This window comes from Apium graveolens, chromosome 1 (assembly GCF_009905375.1).
Source record: "Apium graveolens cultivar Ventura chromosome 1, ASM990537v1, whole genome shotgun sequence".
Taxonomy (NCBI): domain Eukaryota; kingdom Viridiplantae; phylum Streptophyta; class Magnoliopsida; order Apiales; family Apiaceae; genus Apium; species Apium graveolens.
In genome coordinates, this window is record NC_133647.1 from 200,055,753 (window position 1) to 200,076,645 (window position 20,893).

The 20,893-nt window shown below is 32.2% G+C and overlaps 1 protein-coding gene across 1 annotated transcript; it reads left to right on the forward strand.

Moving 5' to 3' along the window:
- Nucleotides 1–12,388: 12,388 nt before the first annotated feature.
- Nucleotides 12,389–16,530, forward strand: LOC141678259 (GPN-loop GTPase QQT2-like). Its single transcript, XM_074484537.1, has 7 exons — nucleotides 12,389–12,529; nucleotides 12,627–12,686; nucleotides 13,524–13,626; nucleotides 13,732–13,958; nucleotides 14,299–14,589; nucleotides 15,542–15,747; nucleotides 15,886–16,530. Exons 2-7 carry the CDS (start codon nucleotides 12,630–12,632, stop codon nucleotides 16,169–16,171), a joined length of 1,170 nt encoding a protein of 389 aa, XP_074340638.1. The 5' UTR covers nucleotides 12,389–12,529; nucleotides 12,627–12,629; the 3' UTR covers nucleotides 16,172–16,530.
- Nucleotides 16,531–20,893: the final 4,363 nt, after the last annotated feature.

The following is a 20,893-nucleotide window of genomic DNA, read 5'->3' on the forward strand; positions in this document are numbered from 1 at the left end:
TTTATTGAAACAATAAACTCTGTTACAATCTGGAATTGTTATCTCTCAGTGATGAACAAAATATCACGAGAGCTGCTAGGGTTACAGTAAAATAATATTCTCGATAATGATAACACTTATAGTGTAAACCCTATGTCTGTGTTTATATATTACACAGTTGCAAGATAATCGCTAATTGATATGGAATATAATTCTGCTTCCTAATATATATCAATCAGATATCTTTCCTTCCAAGTATTCCATTCTTTACGGAATTCCTTCTTCATGCATATCTCTTCTTATGTTTATCTTGATCTTCTTAACTTCAATCAGCTACTGTCCTTATCTGATCGTCCTTCAGCACTTAAGTTCTGATATCTATCTCCTGATGCTTATCTCCTGATAACATAAGTACTGATATCCCTTAAGTTCTGACGTCCAGTATAAGTACTGATCAGTTAAGTACTGATTTGTTCTGTTCAAATAAGATCTGAAATCTAAACATAAAACATATTAGCCATGACATTATCAAATATATCTAACAATTTATTTATGATCCATGTTCCATGTCCTTAAATAATGTAAGGTTATCTATTAATGCATTACAATTTGTTTCTAAGTTTGTGTTTATTTATGGGTGTAACATTAGCATGACTAATATATTTATGGAATTATGAAGCTTGAAATATCTATGTTTCATAAATTGTTGTTTTTGTGCACTTCAATTTCTGGTCATTTGATATGCACCGATTGTAAAATAAAGTGATAATTACTTAGTTGTTACATAGTTTGAGGCTAATAAAGTTTGATATTATAGATATAGTTTACAAAGTTTATGTTTTTTCCAATTTTCTGAGAGCTTCCCACGCAAAATGTAGATTTTCATCTCTGGGACACGGGTCTACATGCTTCTTGGTGCCATGGTTTGGGGCGAGTTGAAATTCAGTTGTGACAGCCCATCCAAGTGGTATGAAGATGTTGAACCCTAATTGTTTCAAGATAGTAATACTGGACAAAGTTATAAGGTGAAACATTGGATGAAGTAAGAAGTACGAATAATTCTTTGCTCACCTGGATGGTAATATCTTCTACGATAGCTTTCTTGTTTTCTTCATTGCCTGCTACGAAACCTTTGCAAATATTGGTAGCCCAGTAGATATGAATCTTGTTCAAAATATTCACCTCTTTAATGATCAGTTTCATGGTATATTTCCCGTTTTCAAGTTTTTTCAGTTCTGTTGGGAAGCTCTCATCACCTCCGGCATACGTATAGGTCCGAAAGATTCGGTTAGTGTAATGTTCTTTTTCTGTGCTTCTGTACATAAAATGAATTTGTTTACCTCTTTCACGATCTGTGCTACTCTTTTCCCTATTATGGTTCTGATTTGCTGATCTCCAAGGACCACCTGGATTCCACCTGATTCATCTAATGTGACGACTGAAATATTGAACCCGTTTCATTCATGAAATGTGAAAGATTTAGTTTAGCACGTGTATGTTTTGGAAGAAGAATTATTTGATGGATGAAATACTTCTTGTCTGGGTAAGATTTGGTGCGGCTGCAGTTGTTGCAGGACCATTCATTGTCATTACACAGTAATTCTCTTGTGCAGCTGTAACAGACCACTGAATACCATTCATCTTTCTCCTCCACATACCGTATTGTTACATGAGTTAGGACTTCAGTCTGTAAAACGATTTAGATAAAGTTACTCCTACCATTTTTAAAATAAATAGGAGAACTGATATTACTTGAATATAGGCGTTCCCCAGGTTTGTGATGTCAGACACTTTCAGAAGTTCTGTTTGTAGACATTTTGGTTTGTCAAAAATGTTCTTGAAAAAATCTGGATTGGTTAATCTACGTGGCATAAAATGTAATGACGGTATTAATTTTATAATCTGTATGGTACATAAAAACCGTCCACGTTAATTACCTTCTTCGCAAATGTTTGACACTGTGGTGGTTCATGTTGACAAAGCATTCAGTTGCTGATACGCTTGTTAAATCAACCTCATATATTTTGGCAGGTGAAAACATTGTATTAGTTGATTGGAAATGACTGTGTATTACAGAAAATGGCATAGTTCTTTTGTGAAGAAGATGAAGTACCATTCCACAAACCAACACGGAAACTTCCAATAATGATTATTACAGGTTGTTCTACAGCTTGGAGAAATAGGTTCTCAAATTTCAAAGCATATTGGTCCCAAAATGTAACTTTGATGTTGGAGCTTCAAGTTCCGGTAAGGACATTAGTTTTTGTTCATTGAAATGCAATGAGAGAAATACATACTAATAATGTGTATTTACCATCCATCGGTTATAGTGAATTTGGACTGCTTCTGAGAATGACCGTGTCTATTCACTAAATCAGAAATGGTCTCTCTGAATTTAATTATTCCAATGACATATACGCATTATAAAGAAATGTAAAAAATGAATATGGGAGCAGCATAAAGCGTATTTCATTAATGGGGTAGAAAAGTTGGCGTGAACCTTCTAAGTGAGTAGTTTGTTTACTCATTCTTTTTAGTTCGCCGTGTTCCACAAAATCAAAAGCATTTTTGGCAAAAGTTCTCCCATCATCTTCTACTTGTTGGATCTTTGTTTCCGTGGAGAAAATAAGTTGGACCTCTTTCCTTAGACACCTGAACCTGTCCTTTGTTTTGTAATCTTCGATAGTAAAGTTTTTGATGATATAAATAGTTCCAACCGTGAACTGATCTTCCAAAGATTCTACACATAGTCCAGGAATGAATGTGTGGATTATGTCGCTCTGTTACAGTTAGTAGTGAAAATAAGTTTTTTAATTTGTTGAAAAATTAAGCCAAATTTACCTTCCGGCCAATAAGCAGTAGGTTAATTCCTTTGGAAACTTTTCCTGTTCGACTAACTCCCCTCCATAGTCGTATGATTCTGACTTTTATTTTCCAGTTGAATCTGTCTTTCGTGAGGTTTCTCAGCTCTTCAAACTTGGTTTTGGACATGGCGACAATGTAAACTTTTATTTTCCAGTTGAATCTGTCTTTCGTATGATACTAAACTTGTTCTTGTTTCTTACATGCATTCATTTGAAATATACATCTTAAATCAAGATGTTATTTACGAATGAAATGACTTGTTTGTCTCGATAAGAATTAGGTATTTCAAACACCATTTATTAAAAGACTGTGTTTGTTGTAAAGGAGCTTAGATACATATTCAAACTGTAGTAGTGCAGTGTATCATTTCAGTAGCTCTTATTTCTGTACATCAAGATCTACTCTCTCTGTATAAAGATTCATAGGAAAAAATGGCTCAAGATCAATATGAAGACTAGTAAGTATATTTGTATTTTTCGTAATATTGCAGCAATAAAACTTTGATTTAAAGTTTTTTATTATTATGTAATTTGTGTTTGTTTAATTATTCTAAAATACATACACTAAATTACACTGTTGAGCCAATCAAATACTAACAATATTATTATCTTTTATAGTCTTCCCACATTGAACTTGGATCAAATTCAAGATGGAGAAAGTTTTCACGTCTATTCCCGAAGCTTACGCGAGTCGGTGTCTAGAGAAACTTATGTGAAAAAAGATGAATTCAAGTAATAGGTTGGTGAATTGTAGATCGCAAAGAGTTTTAAGGCATAAAAAAAACAATTGCCAATAAACTACAGTTTGTTCCGGTAAGATATAATGGTCATGAACTTGAAATTATTATGTATCCAGTAGATCTCTACATTTTTGGTATAAAAAATAAGGATACTTGTTTTATTTTAACTACATCATCTTCATCTCCTGAAATGAAAGATGTTGAGCTATGTATAGAACAACATAATTTTAAAGTTGTTTTTGTACAATTAGATTATTCTTATCCGGCACTAGAAAAGGCAGTTGGTTTAAAAAGATCTCAGATTGAAGTAGGAAGACCCACACTTGTTGAAGCACTAGTGTTTCTCTCAGGACTTAGCTCTTTTAGCACTGATGAAACTGATAACCATCGGGGTCCAATAGCTTTACATGTTTTATGTTTAACACAAATATTTTGTAAAACCGTGAGAATAAAATTTTTAGGAGACACCATTATTGAAAACTTTGTATATGGCAAAGTGCTTGGTGTTCTTTTTATAATTCTAGAGCACGGTTGGGCCATAGCCTCAAGAAGGTTACTTAGAAAGGAGGAATCTAAATCAAATTTAGAGGTGTATTATTCTGATAATACAGATGATCCTCCGACAATCGAAGATTTAAACAGTTTGTATGATGTGCTGAAGTATTACAAGAAGTCGGATGTCAACAAAACTAACAGGGCTAGCGAGTTGGAGATGGTAATGACACGTCTATTTTTACATACCTATCTTGGAAAACATATCAAGGTTAGTATTTAATTAAATATAAATATTGTTTCGTAGTATATGATGGTTAATTAATGTTGTTTAGTAGATTGTATTTTTATAGGTTTATTGCACATATTTGCTATTAATTAAATAAAATAAATGATTTGGTTAAAAACAAGATAATTTGATTCATATTTGACTTGTTGACTTGTTTGTTGTTTGTTTTTTTCAAAACATGCTAATCATCAACAGAGTGTGATGTATCATATGCAAGAAATTATTTGTTTAAATCATTATAACTAGTTTTTAATGGGTGGAAAATGTGGAATATTTTTTTAATATAGGAAACAGAAAATACATTATCTTTTCATCTCCACTCATTGCGAAATACAGTTAAGTACTTAATATTATTAACATTCTATTTATAAGAAAAAATCTTATTTAAGCTTGAAAATTCTATAATCGGTAAAATAAGTATAAAATATATTGTTGAAATGTCAAATAACAAAATTAATATAAAAAAAATTATATTACAGTATTGATAAAAAAGTATTATACAAATAAAATATCAAGAAACCAAATAAAAATGATAGGTATGAATTTTGCATTAAATATTCATTTTTAGTGTAAAATATTCATTTCAGGTAGTTATATACTCGACCCGAATCCTCAAACCTAACCCTCTCCGAACCCGCCCAATCCCTGAACGAGGATTTTTTTACTCCCGACCCGAATGAAGAACGGGGATCCCTGCAGGGAGTCCGGGATTTTTTGTTTCACTTTTTGTTTAACAAAGTTAAATTATAAGTAATATATTTTAATAGAAAAAATACGATAAATCATAAAATTTCAAATTTCTTTTGAATTTAATACTGATTTTTAACCTTGATTTGAATGAATACTAATTTATACTATCAAAAATAAACAAAAGTAATATTAATATAATTAAATAATATCACAATTATAAACTTTAAATTATATAGTTGATTATAAATTAAGAATATATATATATATATATATATTATAAAATAAGATTCGGGGACGGGTATCAGGACGGAAGACATTATCCACGATCCCCGAATTTTTTATATGTATCTCCCCGATCCCCTCCCCGTATCCGGAAAAATCTCTGATTCAGCGATTCCCCGACCCAGACGGGGCGAGGATCGGTTCGGAGTTTGTTCGGGGCGGGGTAATGCATATCCCTAGATTCCGTCTTGATTACTATAAAATTATCGAACAGTAATAAATACATATAAAGGTAAAATGCTCGACTCAATTACTCAAACTAAAAATTAGGTATACTTATTTAAAAAATGAACAATTTACTTAGAACAAATTTCATTTTAATAGTGTAATAATTAACATAAAAATAATGCGAAATTAATGTAGTAATTTTTTTTTCGAATGATGATCAACTGGAATAATCGAGACCTGACACATTCGAGCTAATACAACCTAATTTTAGCATCGTGACGTAAATTCCAAAGATAAGTAATAATTCATATTGAAGCCATAATAATTGGTCACCATCATCCTCATATATAATTACCAAGAAAATAAATGTTATAAAGTATAATAAGACAAATCTTCAACATTTTTTAATTTGAGAGTGGAACAAAATAGGTATCTTTCAAAAAGAAATACGAAAATTTAATAAATCATTTTTCTTATCATAGGTGTACATATTTTGCTTCACTTAGAGTTTTTTAATCGTGTTTATATATATAGTTCAATTTAGAAATAAAAAAATTGATTACACTAAAATTTGATTTATAAAGAATCTAAATAAAGAGAGAATCGTGTTTTAGTAAGAACCCTTAGTAAATGAAGTATGGAATCTATTTATAATCACCAGTATGGAATCTACTTCTAGTAATCCAATAATTTTCGGCAACCGACGACACCCACTATAGCAACTAACATCATTTGATAATTAACAAATTTAGTTTAACAAATTATTACATATAAATCATGGCATGATTTCCATCACACACATCTCTACACTAAATATCATATGTAAATCGAGATATTTTTTAAAAAAAATCACAAACAAATAGAGATTATCAAAATCAAACTGTTATGACCTCCAAACACCTAAAAATCATCAAATACATATTGTAACCACCATAATCAAAATATCACAACAACTAGATTGTCTTATTCTCCCACGTATCACCACGTCTCCACCATCATGATCATCACAAATATCAATATTTACAGACTATCACTATATATAGATTATCAGTTACAAGCTGAAATCACTATAAGAATAATATTTTAAAACAAATCATGTGTGTTAAACTAAAAACACAGCCGGAAAATACAACTTAAAAGAAATAAACAATTCATCGAATAAGCATGCATTGGTGAAGAATTGATATAATCGATATAACATAAATAATTTGAAAAATAAGAGAGAATATAAATTGATCAAAAGATACAGATCAACGAAAAAGATGAAAAGAAATATATGTATATTATTTACACGTATAAGATCTTAAATAAATGGTGCAACTTTACAGTAATCTTAAAAAATGATTAAATTATAAAAGTGCATTATTCTAAAAACATATTGATAATCTATATAATAAACATGTCAATATTGCACAATCAATCCAGGAAATGAAAATAGTGACTAATTTAGCCGATAAATATAAGCAAGTTATACACTTTCATAATACGATGATATCCGTTACAATTTACATACCTAAATTAAAATAATAATAATAATATCATGCAATTTATAAAAAGGAAAACTGAGTAACTTTGTATTTATATTTTGATACAATTTCATTATAAATACTAATAAGTATGAATTGGTGATTCGATGCGTATCACGGATAAAATTCTAGTTATAACTATCAAATACACAATATATCTTTCATATTGATCAAACATCAAACTCATACATTCTAATTTCTGAGTAGAGTTAGCAAAATATTATTGTATTAATTACTTAGTTCGTTCCAGTTACAAATATAAATATCTAACCAAAAAACTATATACATTTAGAATTATATATATTATGGTCTTTAATGTTACATTCTTTTTACTAGATAAATACATATATAATTCGAAATAGAAAAAATTGGGGCTGAAGGTGTCATTAACTAACTTGCATGAGATTAAGACATTTATAATGGTAAATCTGAATATAAATATAAACTCCCTACATTTATAAAAATATCTTAATGTTACACTTATTTTTTTTAACTTTGATAAATTTTCTGAGATTATCCTCAAACTCAACAATTCTTTAAAATATACATATAAATCATATATTTTCCTAGTGACTTCGCAACATATTTATTCATTTATGTCATCATGTGTGATAAAAATAAGTTTTATCCTTTGTTTATGTTAGGTAAATTGTTGCTTTCAATTGGCCCTTGTGGAACACTTGTCTGGTTGTGATAATATTATAGTCACCAATGGCTTATCATTTATCACGAAATTAAACCACTAAGGTCCATAGTCACATCTGATGATGATGATGACAGTTGCTGATTGTAGTTCACCAACTTGGTAGTAATCGAAGTGCTTTTGATTGGCATAACCTCCATTCTCTCGAGTATGCAAATCCCCGAATGTGGCATGGTCCTTCTTAGTTGGGCACAAGTTTGTTGGATCTTTCGTTCTAGATTTATCAATTATTCTCGTAGAAGGGCTGCTTCACCAGGTTGATTATTTTTGTAACATATCCCATCATCATTGTGGCGCCCTCCAAACCCGGGTCAGAAGTTTGGGTTCCACACACACCTTATTAATAACCTGCTTGTAACAATAATAAAGATAATAATAATAATATGTAGTGACCCTACTTACCAATTACCACGGACCACAACAGGTTAAAGTATGCACACAAGCCAACCACACTTACTTATATTACAAACGTTCAAATCCCAACTATTCAAACTCAGAACTGGGTAATAAACATTATTACAAACTTTTACAAACTTATGTTATCCCAAAAGAAGCCTACTAGCTCAGCTCGATCAACCTGAACCCCTAGCTCTCGCGCTGGACTGGGGATTCTCGGTACCAACCGGTTCCTTTTTAACTGGAAAAGAACATAAACAATATCGCACAAATGAGCTAACTAGCTCAGCAAGTCACAACGACAAAACTGAGAATAATGATCATCAAGTCAATATGGTTATGATATCAAGTGAACAATGGATTATGGTTTAGAACTGGATATTATATTTTTATTTTAAAAACTAAGGTTAGGCTGCTGATCAGTCACGCACTAACCCCGAGCAAAGCACACTGCACTGCTCTAACTACTAGATCCAAGGCACACATTGGCCTAACCTGACCATTATATGGTCTGACCACGAATCTGGTCCACAATTTTATAAAAACAATCCAATTCTAATATAATAACAGAATAAACAGTAATAAGCAATAAATAGAATCATTAACAATATTGGACGTTCAATAATGAAAATAGTTTCAATCTGCATAAGGATCATTATGGCATTTTCAAAGTATGGGTGTCAGGTAATGAAAGAATTGGATAACAAAGGAATCAATATTTGAGGGATTCAAAAACTTGATCTTTCAAAGCATAAGATACAATGGGTTGAATGTGTAAGCAATCTGGTTCAGTGTTTGATATTTAGTTTGTATGTATTTGTGGAGTAATGTCGTATATTTGAGGTTCGTATTTGGGTATATCACGATCAATGGTCTAGAAAGAATCAGGCTTACGGCTCAAGATCAATAATTGGAATCAGGGTTTAAGGTTCAGTGCTTCAAAGCACTTGCAATATAAAATAAGATTATCAATCAATACAACATCTCGAGAAAGTTCAGAACACTTACTTGGTACTAGCTTACTATACTGCACTCGCTTTCAATCACCACTGTCTTACTCCTCGACTACCTGTTTTCCTTTTCTACGCCTTGCCTCTTCTGCTCACATATCATAAGCATCTATCAATATTCAACTCATACGATTCTATTCGACACATACTTCTATCTACCCTTCGTTTCACCCAAATCTGATTAACGGATTGAAAATTACGCAATAAACAAGTAAACATCGAATTTACAGACCGACAGTTAACCAACAAGTCACATATATCACATAACACGTCACATAATCAATGATATATCATTTATAAGGAAGTCTCGGGTCATAAATAGGCTTTCGGATATTTAAAATAATTTTTAAAACATTTTTCGGAATTAAAACGGGTCGTTGGATCAATTTCGGAGTAATAAATAGGGTTCGGTTGGCCCATTTTGGCTTCAAAACAATTTTATAATAATTATCGAGCCTTGAGAATAATATTTTAAAACTCGAAACTATTTTTCGGAATTTTTAAATAATTAAATCTAATTAAATAATTAATTAAAATTAATTAATAATTAATTAAATCAATTAATCAATTAATTTTCAAATTAATTGATCAATTAATCGATTAAAAATTAACTGAAATTAATTAACTAATTAATTCAGATTTATTTTTGAATTAAAAATAATTTTTGGAATTAAAATAATAAAATTTGGAATTTTCAGAAATCAAAATCGAATTTTTATAATAAAAATAAATAGGAGATATGATTTTTGAATATTTTTAAAACAGGAATCCAAAATTTGCAAGTTCTGGAAACCTCAGGGACCTAATTGTTTCTTCTCCAATACTTCAGGGGCCTGTTTGCAATTTTGCAAACCCCCGCCGTCGACTCGTCGGAGTGTGGCCGGAGAACACGATTCCGGCCACCTCAGGCCACCAAATTGTCCAGAATTAATTTACACATTACCACGAACTTATTTATGCAATCAAAACACATCAATCATCCATGTCCTGGCCGGAAATTGGCCAAGAACATCGCCAGTTTCCGGCGAACTTCGAAAATTTTCAAAACACAACTCCCTTCGATTCAAGCATCCTCTGTTAACGAGCTATATACCAATCGATTGCAAATTTCATAAGGAACATAATCCACTATAAATCAACAGCTAATAACCCCTAAATCAAAAAGCCCCAAATTTCAATTGAAAACATTCGTACAGGTTATAAACCCTAATTTTAAAATTCGAGAATTAAACCCACTTTTGAGCATGTTATTGAACTCCAAATCAGACGTATGACATATGAAAATCATCAGGAAAACAAACTCTACAACATGCAATCATCAAATCATACAAACAATCATCCGAACAGAAATTCATATTTTTAATAAAAAGTAATTCGAAAATAAATAAAAATATAGAAAAATAACCTTAGTTTCTGCAGTAAAACGAAGCTCAGAATCTGATAGTACTCCTCAAATCCTTTATTTTGGTTACTCAAGCTTTGAAAACAGAGATCAATAACACCTTCATTTTGCTGTTTGATTCTTAGAAAGGTTTATGAATTTAGGGTTTTTCTTCGGAAAATTATATATTAGCTGACTGCAAATGATTTTGATACGAAATAAAATACGGTAAAAGGCTATTTATAATTACGGAAAATTAGTATCCCGTTGGATCATTCCGAATATAAAACGGTACGTTTATTTATGAAAACTGATCCAAACGGTATCGGTTTTCGGGATAATTATCCAAATCAGTACAATTTGTACTGCGGTCTTGGTCTCAGCGCCTAGTTAGACGTATTACGAGGTGATAATTGGGATAATTTAATAAAAAGCTCCCGTTTATCGAAAATACGAGTTTTATTGATTTACCGAAATGAATATTGTATCGAATATGTTGCGCCGGGACCCGCGCAGGACAAACCGTACACTGGATCGAAAAAGTCAAAACATGGAAAATGCTCAGAATATTACAATTAGGTTAGGAAGGAGTTCTCGGAAGAGTTTCGGGTTCCAAAAACGTAACAATGGATGACGTCAGTTGGTTCCCGTTTTTATAAAATAGAATTTAAATACCCGGAAAAAGATTTTATATAATTAATATGATTCTTATAAATTCATAAATCAACACAAAAATAATTAGGAAGATATGACAATTATCTATATTTTATTTTGGACATATAAAAATTAAAATACTCAATTAATAATATTTTTAAACATCCAAACACATTTAACACTTGACGAATAATTCACAGAATAGATACAGAACACATATAATAATTATTTAATAGCAAAAATAATTACACGATATATCCCGAATATTACAATCATCATCATCCCTCCCTCGATAATCATCATCGTTCTTCCTATTATAATCATCATATCGACAATGATATTCGTCGTCATTGCTCTTATATTTACCATTATTGTTACTTCCACGACCTCCACCATTATTACCCCGTACACCACAATCCCCTCTATTATTTTTTCTTCCACAATTATTTTCAAGTCCAACATCATGATCGTCTGGGTGGTGATTCACCATATGGTCCGTCGGGTGCTCTATAGATTTCGATTAAGACAAATACATTCATTAGCGAGTTCCTTTTCATGACCATCAAGCTCTCTCATCCTTCTTCGGATCTCTTCATCGTGAAACCTCGTGGACTCGTTCCTTCTTGCAAGTAACCCTTCACAATCCCTTAAAAATCATCTTCATCGCCAGACGCACTATCGAAATCTCTTTCTAGACTTCTTTCTCTTATGGGTTCTCTTTCTCCTCCAATGTTAGTATTGGATCTGCATCTTGACGCCATGATAATACTACTGACATACATAATATTTGGTTGTTATTTACATTCATGACGATGACCCTCATGAAAAGTTCCGCTCAGATGTATTATGTGGCTATTGTTGTCGAGAATGACACGGTTTGGTGGATCTGTCATGTTGAGATTCGTCGTCGATGACGAGGTTGGTGAATATATTCTAGGTGTTATGAATAGTTTGATAGATGATTCGTCAAGGATTAAACTACAATAATAAATTTGTATCGAATATTTTGATAGAGATTATAATAAGAAAATGTATAAATAATAAAAGAAAAACAGTGTTCGAGATATTTGGAACTGTTCTTAAGAGTAAGATAATTATATGAACCAATTTGTTACTCATTTATCACGTATTTTTGCATAGATTTTATAGTTTGTTTATTTCAAATTAAAACATATTCGTTTCTTTGAAAATCGGTTGGAAATCAACTGAACCCGGTCCGAACCGGATCACATAGAAACCGAGCAAACGGGTTTAAAATTTACTCACAGAACTCACCATTGCTGAAACACAAACCCTAGCAACCCAATTAAAATCAATTGACATTATAACACAAATTAATAAAACCCTAAATCAAAGTACGTATCTTTGCATATGCAATTTTATTATTTTCCAGTTTTTAATTTCTCTGTTTATAATACTAATTAAATTTTTAATGTGAAATTCATTTTGTAGAAAATGGACACTGAAGAAGATGACTCTTGTATGCAGATGGATACAGATGATTTAGCTACAGTAAGTTTAGTTTAGTTTCATTTTAAGCAGTTTTATGCACATACTTATATATATGCTGTTTAAATATGTTGATATGCTGGTGTTGAAATTCCGACAATTTTCGCGTAAAAACTCTGTGAATTTTTATATGTTTATGTGTTTAGAATTTTGTTCGTGGCGATATTAGTAGTAAATTTTGTTTTATTTAGAATATGTGATAGTTCTGTTTGTATAGTAAGTTAATCCGAAAGAATCCGTGAAATTGTTAATCATATGTTTATTTATTTAGAAATTTTGTTTGATTTAGAACATGTGATAGTTCTGTTTGTATATTAAGTTAATCTAGAAGGCTTCGTGAAACTGTTGATCGTATGCTTGTATGTTTAGAACTTTTTTTGGTACGATATTTAGTGGTGAATTTTGTTTTTATTAGAGTATGTGATAGTTGTGTGTTAAGTTAGTCTGGAAGGCTTCGCGAAATTATTAATCGTATGTTTATGTATTTAGATTTTTTTTTTCGTGTAGATATTTGGGGTGAATTTTGTTTTATCTGAATATGTGATAGTTTTGTTTGTAAGTTAACTAATAAGTTATTCTGGAAGGCTCCGCGAAATTGTTAATCGTACGTTTATGTATTTAGACATTTTTTCCCTGTCGATAATTGTGGTGAATTTTGTTTAGTTTAGATTATGTGATAGGTCTGTTTGTATATTAAGTTTATCCGATAGGCTGGTAGCGTTTTTAAGGTTAAAGTGGTTTGGAGTCTAACATGGCTATATGTAAAGAATGGTATATGTGTTGTTTGCGTGGTAATTGTTGTGTTGATGATGTATGTTGATTTGGTTTGTTGGTAAACAGAATGGTGATATTAGTGAGTCAATGGGGAAACTGATTATCGACGAGTCATCATCAAGTAAATTGAAGAAAAAGCCTGTTATTATCTTTCTTGTAGGAATGGAAGGTATATATACTTTACGAAGAAGGTTGACATGAAATGGTTGCAATAATTTCTTTTTTTTTGAGAAGATATGTGGATGATGATCGGACTTTTGTGAAATATGTTTAGGAAGCGGAAAAACTACTTTTCTTCGTCGGTTGGTTTGCTATACACAAGCTTCGAACACTAGTGGTTATGTTATCAATCTTGATCCTGCTGTAACGAACCTGCCGTTTGGTGCTAATATTGATATAAGAGATACTGTTCGGTACAAGGAAGTTATGAAGCAATACAATATTCGAGCTAACAGTGCCATCTTAACATCGTTTAACTTGTTTGCCACAAAGTTTGATCAGGTAATCTTATATTTGGTGCTGTCGTCAAAATGGTGTGATTAATTGCATCTTGTGTATGACTGGATCCAAAATTGTAGACCGTGTTAAGCTGTGCAATTGTAATTTGTGTAGAGATTCATTTAGAAGTGGCTGTTTTTCTCAGGATTTTGCTTTTGAAATTCTTGTTCATGTTTAAAAAAAACTACTGATAATCTAGTGGCTTGTACTTGATAAGTGAGGGTTGCTAATTTGCCATACATATTCTTGGTATTGGTATTAGATTGCTAATAGGAATGTATAAGTCTTAACGCTTTCACTTTTCATTCTCTATTTTGAGAAGCATGATAATATAAGATTTTAGGTCATTTCTGCAATCGAGAACCGTGCTGATCAGCTAGATTATGTTCTGGTGGACACTCCTGGACAAATTGACATCTTCACTTTGTCTGCTTCTGGAGCCATAATTACTGAAGCTTTTGCCTCAATTTTCCCTACCGTGATCACGTATGTACTTGACACACCTCGCTCACAGAGTCCAACCACATTCATAAATAATATGCTTTATGCTGGTAGCATCCTCAACAAGACAGGACTTCCGTTGGTATTGGCCTTCAACAAGACTGATTTGGCAGAACCTCAATTTGCTTTTCAGGTATAGCTGAAACATATTGCAAATGTTGACATTCTTTAGCAATATTTTCCCTTTCACTTTGTTTTACTGTTAAGTAAAACAATCTTTTGTGATTTTAAAATTTTGAACGTGTTTTTGGATTGGCCATGCGTTTTTCTAGTAAACTGTTTTCCCCTAGTTTTTGTTGCATGATATGGAAGATACGCAACTACCTCTATTTGACATAACAATCTGTTGGCCATTCCTTAGGTTTTCTTCCATGATCTTTAGAAAAATGTATTCTATTTCAATCCTTCCTCTGTCATCGTGAAACTCATTGTAAATTACACTTAGATATTATAATAAGCAAAACAAAGTAATATTAAAAATGGGGGCACATATGTTATATGAAACAGAACTCTCATGCAATTTGGACTACAGGTGAGGTATATAATATATGTTTAATTTACTTTCTTTATTACGACTAGTTTAACCACTTTTTTGTTAAGTATTAACCAGTTTTCTTAAATCAATGTTTAGCATGTCAAGGCTTACAGTTAAGTGAGATCTTGCTGATAACAATTTTTTTTTATTAATACTAATTTTAACAAACTGTTCAGTGACTTGTGTAACAGTGTTTAAATTTTGCTAAATAATAGTGCTGCCACTTCACTTGAAAAACTCCGGGTCTGAATCCTAGGATTGCTAGTTATTGCAAGAAAATAAATGGTGGATATGATGTTCACTAATCTGTTATTGGATATGAGGTTTCATCTGTCAGCATTGTGTTGTTTTGGTAATACTTCATTTATTGTTTTAAATTTCATTCGCCGATTGAAACTATATTTATTCTATTCTGTTTTAAGAGAATGTGCTGTTGGCCTGTTGTTTTTGAGAAATATGTACCCTTTTTTCTGGTATATCAATTTGCAGATTGAGCATGTTTTATTTCGCACTGCACTTAAATGTGCTATTGCTCTTGCTGTGAATCCAGTGGATGAATGATTTTGAGGTTTTCCGTGCTGCACTGGCTTCAGAGAACTCCTACACTTCAAACCTGACTCAAAGCCTCTCCCATTTTCTCGAGGAGTTCTATAAGAATTTACATCCTGTTGGAGTCTCTGCTGTTTCTGGAGCTGGCATTGATGCATTCTTTAAGTCCATCAATGCAAGTGCAAATGAGTACCTTGAAATTTACAGGTACAAGTTATGATAAAGCTGTTTTACTGTTTCCTCCTAATTCCTTGGTACTACTTTCCTTTCTATTTTATTTTGTTCATTTATCCATAATGTATATTGTTAATAAACAGGTTTCACTCTCTTTTCTTATCATTTCAGGTCTGACCTTGATAAGCGACAGATAGAGAAGCCACGTCCGGTAGACGAACGCTGCAAAGAGTACATGGATATGCTGAGGAAAGAAATTGAGAAAATCAAGGGAGAATCAGTAGCGCCGAGCACAAGCTTGAAGGACAGAGAAGGGAATACTATGATCATGACTTTTAAAGAATGTGTAGAGGGAGACGACGACTTTTTTGGAAGGTATACTGACGACGAAGAATTCACCGACGGTAATGAAGATGATGATGAAGATGACGAAGCGCTTGCTAGATTTTGCACGTAATTATGTTTGATGCGAAGTTAATGCCCGGAAGTAAATTGAACAGAACCAACAATGAGCAACTAAACCATGTTCTGTTCACATGATCATGCGATCACACAGTTTAACATCACCCTGTACATATTTCAGTGTTCTGGTATGGATTTTTGAGCATGTTGGTCTTAAGTTAATCAAGTTGAAAGCAACAAATAAGCCCTCTTTCATATTGGGCTGGGTCTGTAGGTGAAAATGGTTTGAGAATTGTAGACAAGCCTGAACTGTTAATATACTTAATAGTAAGGTCCAATAGTTTGAACTGTTTTTGAGGAGTAAAACATACATAATATAGAAAAGTTTCATGGAGACCATATTTTTATCGGAGATCTCGGAGACCACCTATGTTCTGCAATCAAAATACAATGAAGTATATTATTTTGTGAAGTATGTTCTATGAATATTACGAATTCATTAAAATTGTTGAAAATCGTTTAAGTTTAATAAGTATAATGTGTATGTTTTGTAATTTGAACAAATGTTCTGCAAAATAAACATGTTTCGTAGAATAAAACTTTTTGTGATGTTTTATATATATATATATATATATAGACTAAAGTATTATCGTTATAAAATATTTCAGTGGTTGATCAAAAGCAAAAAAGAACTAAATAGTATGATATTACGTGGTGTACCACTTAAGGTTGTCAAAAACAAAAAGCTGCTTATAAAATTACATTTAGCTACCAAAATTTCAAAGTATATTTTAACGTATATTTTATATTGTTGCAGATCGTGGTATGCATTAGCAAACATGCTACCCTTGTCTTCTTTCCTTTAACATTTGAAATTGTTTGTTTATGTTTGAAAAATTGTCATATTTGACAATGGTCACTGATCAATATCCAATAGAATTTAGCTTAATATGAATAACCCTTTCTTTAAAATTAATTTTTCGATATATTTGCGTATATAATTAAAAATGAGACAATAAGAGAGAGACTTTCCGTCTAAAACCTTAATTTGTTAAATAATCTTTGCAAATATTCCGCATTTTTACGGAAAGTATAATGTTGCTTGGTAAATTATCTCAACTTATGTAGACACATATTTATTTGTATATAAACAAGATGAGATATAATCATTGTAATGTATGTTAGACTGTTAGTGCACCTATTAGTCTGTAATGGAGAGGTACTTTTGTGCTTTAAAAAGGTACACTTATTTATTTATTCATTTTTCATTCTTTATAAATTGCTTAGTTGTGCTCCTTTGTTGCCAATAATATTCTCTGCTGCCTTTGATTACTGTACTCATTTCACATATCAGCTCAGCTTTATCTTTCACTGAACTTTTTGTGAAAAAGAAGCTAATATTTGAGTGACTAATGATGGTCAAATATTGTATGATGGAGCACTAACTCATTTGTGTTTATGTGCAATTGAGAGCTGCCATTATCTTATTCATCAGCTCCACAAATTTCATAATGCAGGTACTGATCATTGTTGAGCTCCTGAGACTTTTTAGTGGAGGGATCCAAGTCTGTAGCTGAAGTTGGGATCATATTAATGATTTTAGTGTTCTTTCGATTTTTCTATTTGTCGATACATGTTGGTTCAACTTCAATCTCAGCATCATTTTATGAAAAAAGTATCGGTGGTACAAGAAATTTGTAAGCACAAAATGGATCAGATTGCAGGGAGAGAAAAAGAGTTTGATCTTGAGGCTGGCGTGGTTGTTAGTGAAGAATTGGCACGAGGGGACGCGGTTTCAGGTGCCAAGTTAGCAAGAAGTTTCTTCACAAAATTATGCAAAGGATTCGATAATGCTGACAGAACGACTAATGTTGAATTGGAATTGCCTCTGTCAAATATCAATGTGGCTTCTGCAGAGAAAGTGATATCACCTTTAGACATCAAGGTCGAAATAGAAGTGGCTGCAATTCCTGCAGAGAACCAAACAGGGAAGGAGAAACATAAAGTTGCTGGTGCTACAAAGTCTGGCAAACCTCCAAGGCCACCTCGAGGTTTAATTTTGAATGCCTCTGACCACAAGTTAGTCAAAGAGATTGCTGAGCTAGCAGTACTGAAGAAGGCAAGGATTGAACGCATGAAGGCACTGAAGAAACTAAAAGCTGCAAAGGCATCATCATCATCAGGAATATCGTCAAGTGGAAGCATGTTTTCCATGCTTTTCACTGTTATATTTTGTCTAGTTATACTTTTTCAAGGTAGCTAGATATCCTACTTAACGGTTATGTCCTTCATGGTGCATATCGATAGCAGTTTAGTTTGGTTGATGTATTGGTGTTCTAACTTCAGAGCTCTGTATATTTTTTAAAAATAGGTCTTTCTTTTTTGCTGTGCCATTGACATGTGTTACTGGCTCCTCTGCATTCATCGCACAATGTTACTGAAAGAAGGCTCTGCTGTTAAGCTGCCTTTATAGATCACGTAGCAAGCTATCTGTCATGGTGTATGCATCATCGTTTGTATTGATATTGCAAACATCTTCATTGATTAATTTCTCGACTTTCACTATATTCCAGAGAAGTGCAAATTTAGACAGGACCTCTGCGGATTTGTTTGCCTGCTACTTGACCAGTCATCGTGTTTTCTCTAGTTGTGTTATTTTGTTATCTGATTTTAAGCTGTTAGCTATCGAAAAGCAGGCTACTTGTTATAAATAAGAGGTTTATGATTCCATCAATTCCTATCCTTTGTAAAATGTACATCTTAAAAGGCAAAATACCTGTACCTTGATCACGATAATCTGTTGTAGTTTTGGAAACATAATCACATATATGTGTTGCTCCAAATACAAATTGAACCTTATAATCCTTTACACTTGCTTACAGTTTCGATTATATACAACTCTTGTTGTCTTACAATGCTAGTGAGTGTCATTTAGAAGTTCTATGTCAGCTTTCAGGGGCCTCTGGAGTTGGATAAAGCCACACTGGATGGTTTGATATTCATATGGTAACCACCAGAACCCGAAAGCCAGTGATACCAGTTTACTCGGTTACAGGGCTCCTAAGGATGTATTTAACTTCTCCAACTGCTTATAGTGTGGAACATGTTAATGGTTCTTAAAGCTTGTCAATTATTCAGCTTCTACTTGTTGCATTTTTCTTAGAATTGTCTAATAAGCTATATATGGTTCAGATGATAAGGCAAATAGAGCAGTGACATGTACAATATTATGGTTCAGATGATAAGGCAAATAGAGCAGTGACATGAAGATATGAAATGACACAAATACCTTAATACAGAAAAGAAATGCAAACATTGAACTTTCTTTGCTTAGTTGTGGAAGACATGTTTCAAGATTTAGTTATGCTTCTTGCAGTTGACAAATGTGATGGTAAGACAGCAGCAGTAACATTACAACAAGTTTGGTTTATTGTTTGAGCACACAATCTTAATACTAGAACAATGGGTATTGATACCTAGATTATAGAGACAAAATGCTATTAAAAATGGTAATTATATATGGGTGGGTTTTGTTCATTATTTTTGTGATTCTTTGTAAGCAGATAATATAATTCTATGAAAAATAGCTGTATAGTGTCGTCAAAGTAGTATATGGACACCGGAATCAAATTAAAATAAATTTGACATGTACACAAATAATTTATCAATTGAATTTGTTGGATATTCAGTTTAACATTTGCTAGAACGTTTAAGAATATGGACACTTGAATCAAACTAAAATAAATTTGACATATACACAAAGAATTTATTAATTTCTTGGATATTCAGTTAAAAAATGTTCCAACGTTGCGGTCACTTTAATTTGATCTTGTTCTTACTTTTTACTTTGATGCTTATAATAATTTTAAAAAATTTCTTATTCATTTTTAAATTTGAAACCGATTACATTTTAATTTTATGTAAATTTCCTACGTTTTTTTTCAATGAAAGTTTAATTTTAATAAACTAACACACAGATAATGTAATTAAGTCCATCTGCCTTGATGCCCCCCATAATTTCTCCTCTGATTTGGGTATACAAATAAAATAATTTATCCCCTAAAATGGGATCAGAACTTCTAACTGCTTCCCGAAAGTTCTAATCCTAAAAATGTGACACCACTGCTTCAGATGCAACATACTGGTTACAAGAAGCTAGCCTTATCTACCAGAGACTGTTCTGTAAAACTGAAATCTCTGTACTTCCATGAATGACAATCATGTCAATTGAAGCTTTAGCAATGGCAGGGGGGGAGGGGGACTGTCATCATTTGAATATTAATTTAGAAGAATATGAAAAACAAAATCATCCTCCTCATTTGATAACCAGAGTCAAGAAGAGAAAATATCATACAAGATCTTTTTACACTTTGGGCATGTACAATAGTGGTAGATACCACAATGTGCCTAATTCCGACATCAATGGAGAGATGATACTCATGCTAAAAATCGAAGAAGGTTTGTTGGCTTTAGTTCTATCTCAAAGTTTGTGAAGAAGATTGCCGTAAGGAGTTCTTTGATTTTTAGCAAAAATGGCTCCAATATAAGAATACAGTCTCATAGCTACCTAAAACTAGTCTAACTATTTATCTTCTTTTTTAAATGTTATTATTTTGTCTGATTTAAAGAGGTGTTCATCTTAAATGTATATATCTGATCCTGGCAGATTTTAGAAGTTAGTTTGTGTTATGTTAACATTGTATCAGATCTTGCAAGAGTTTAGTAATTAGTTGGTGTTATATTAAACATAGGTTTTGTATTCTATTTTACCCTATCA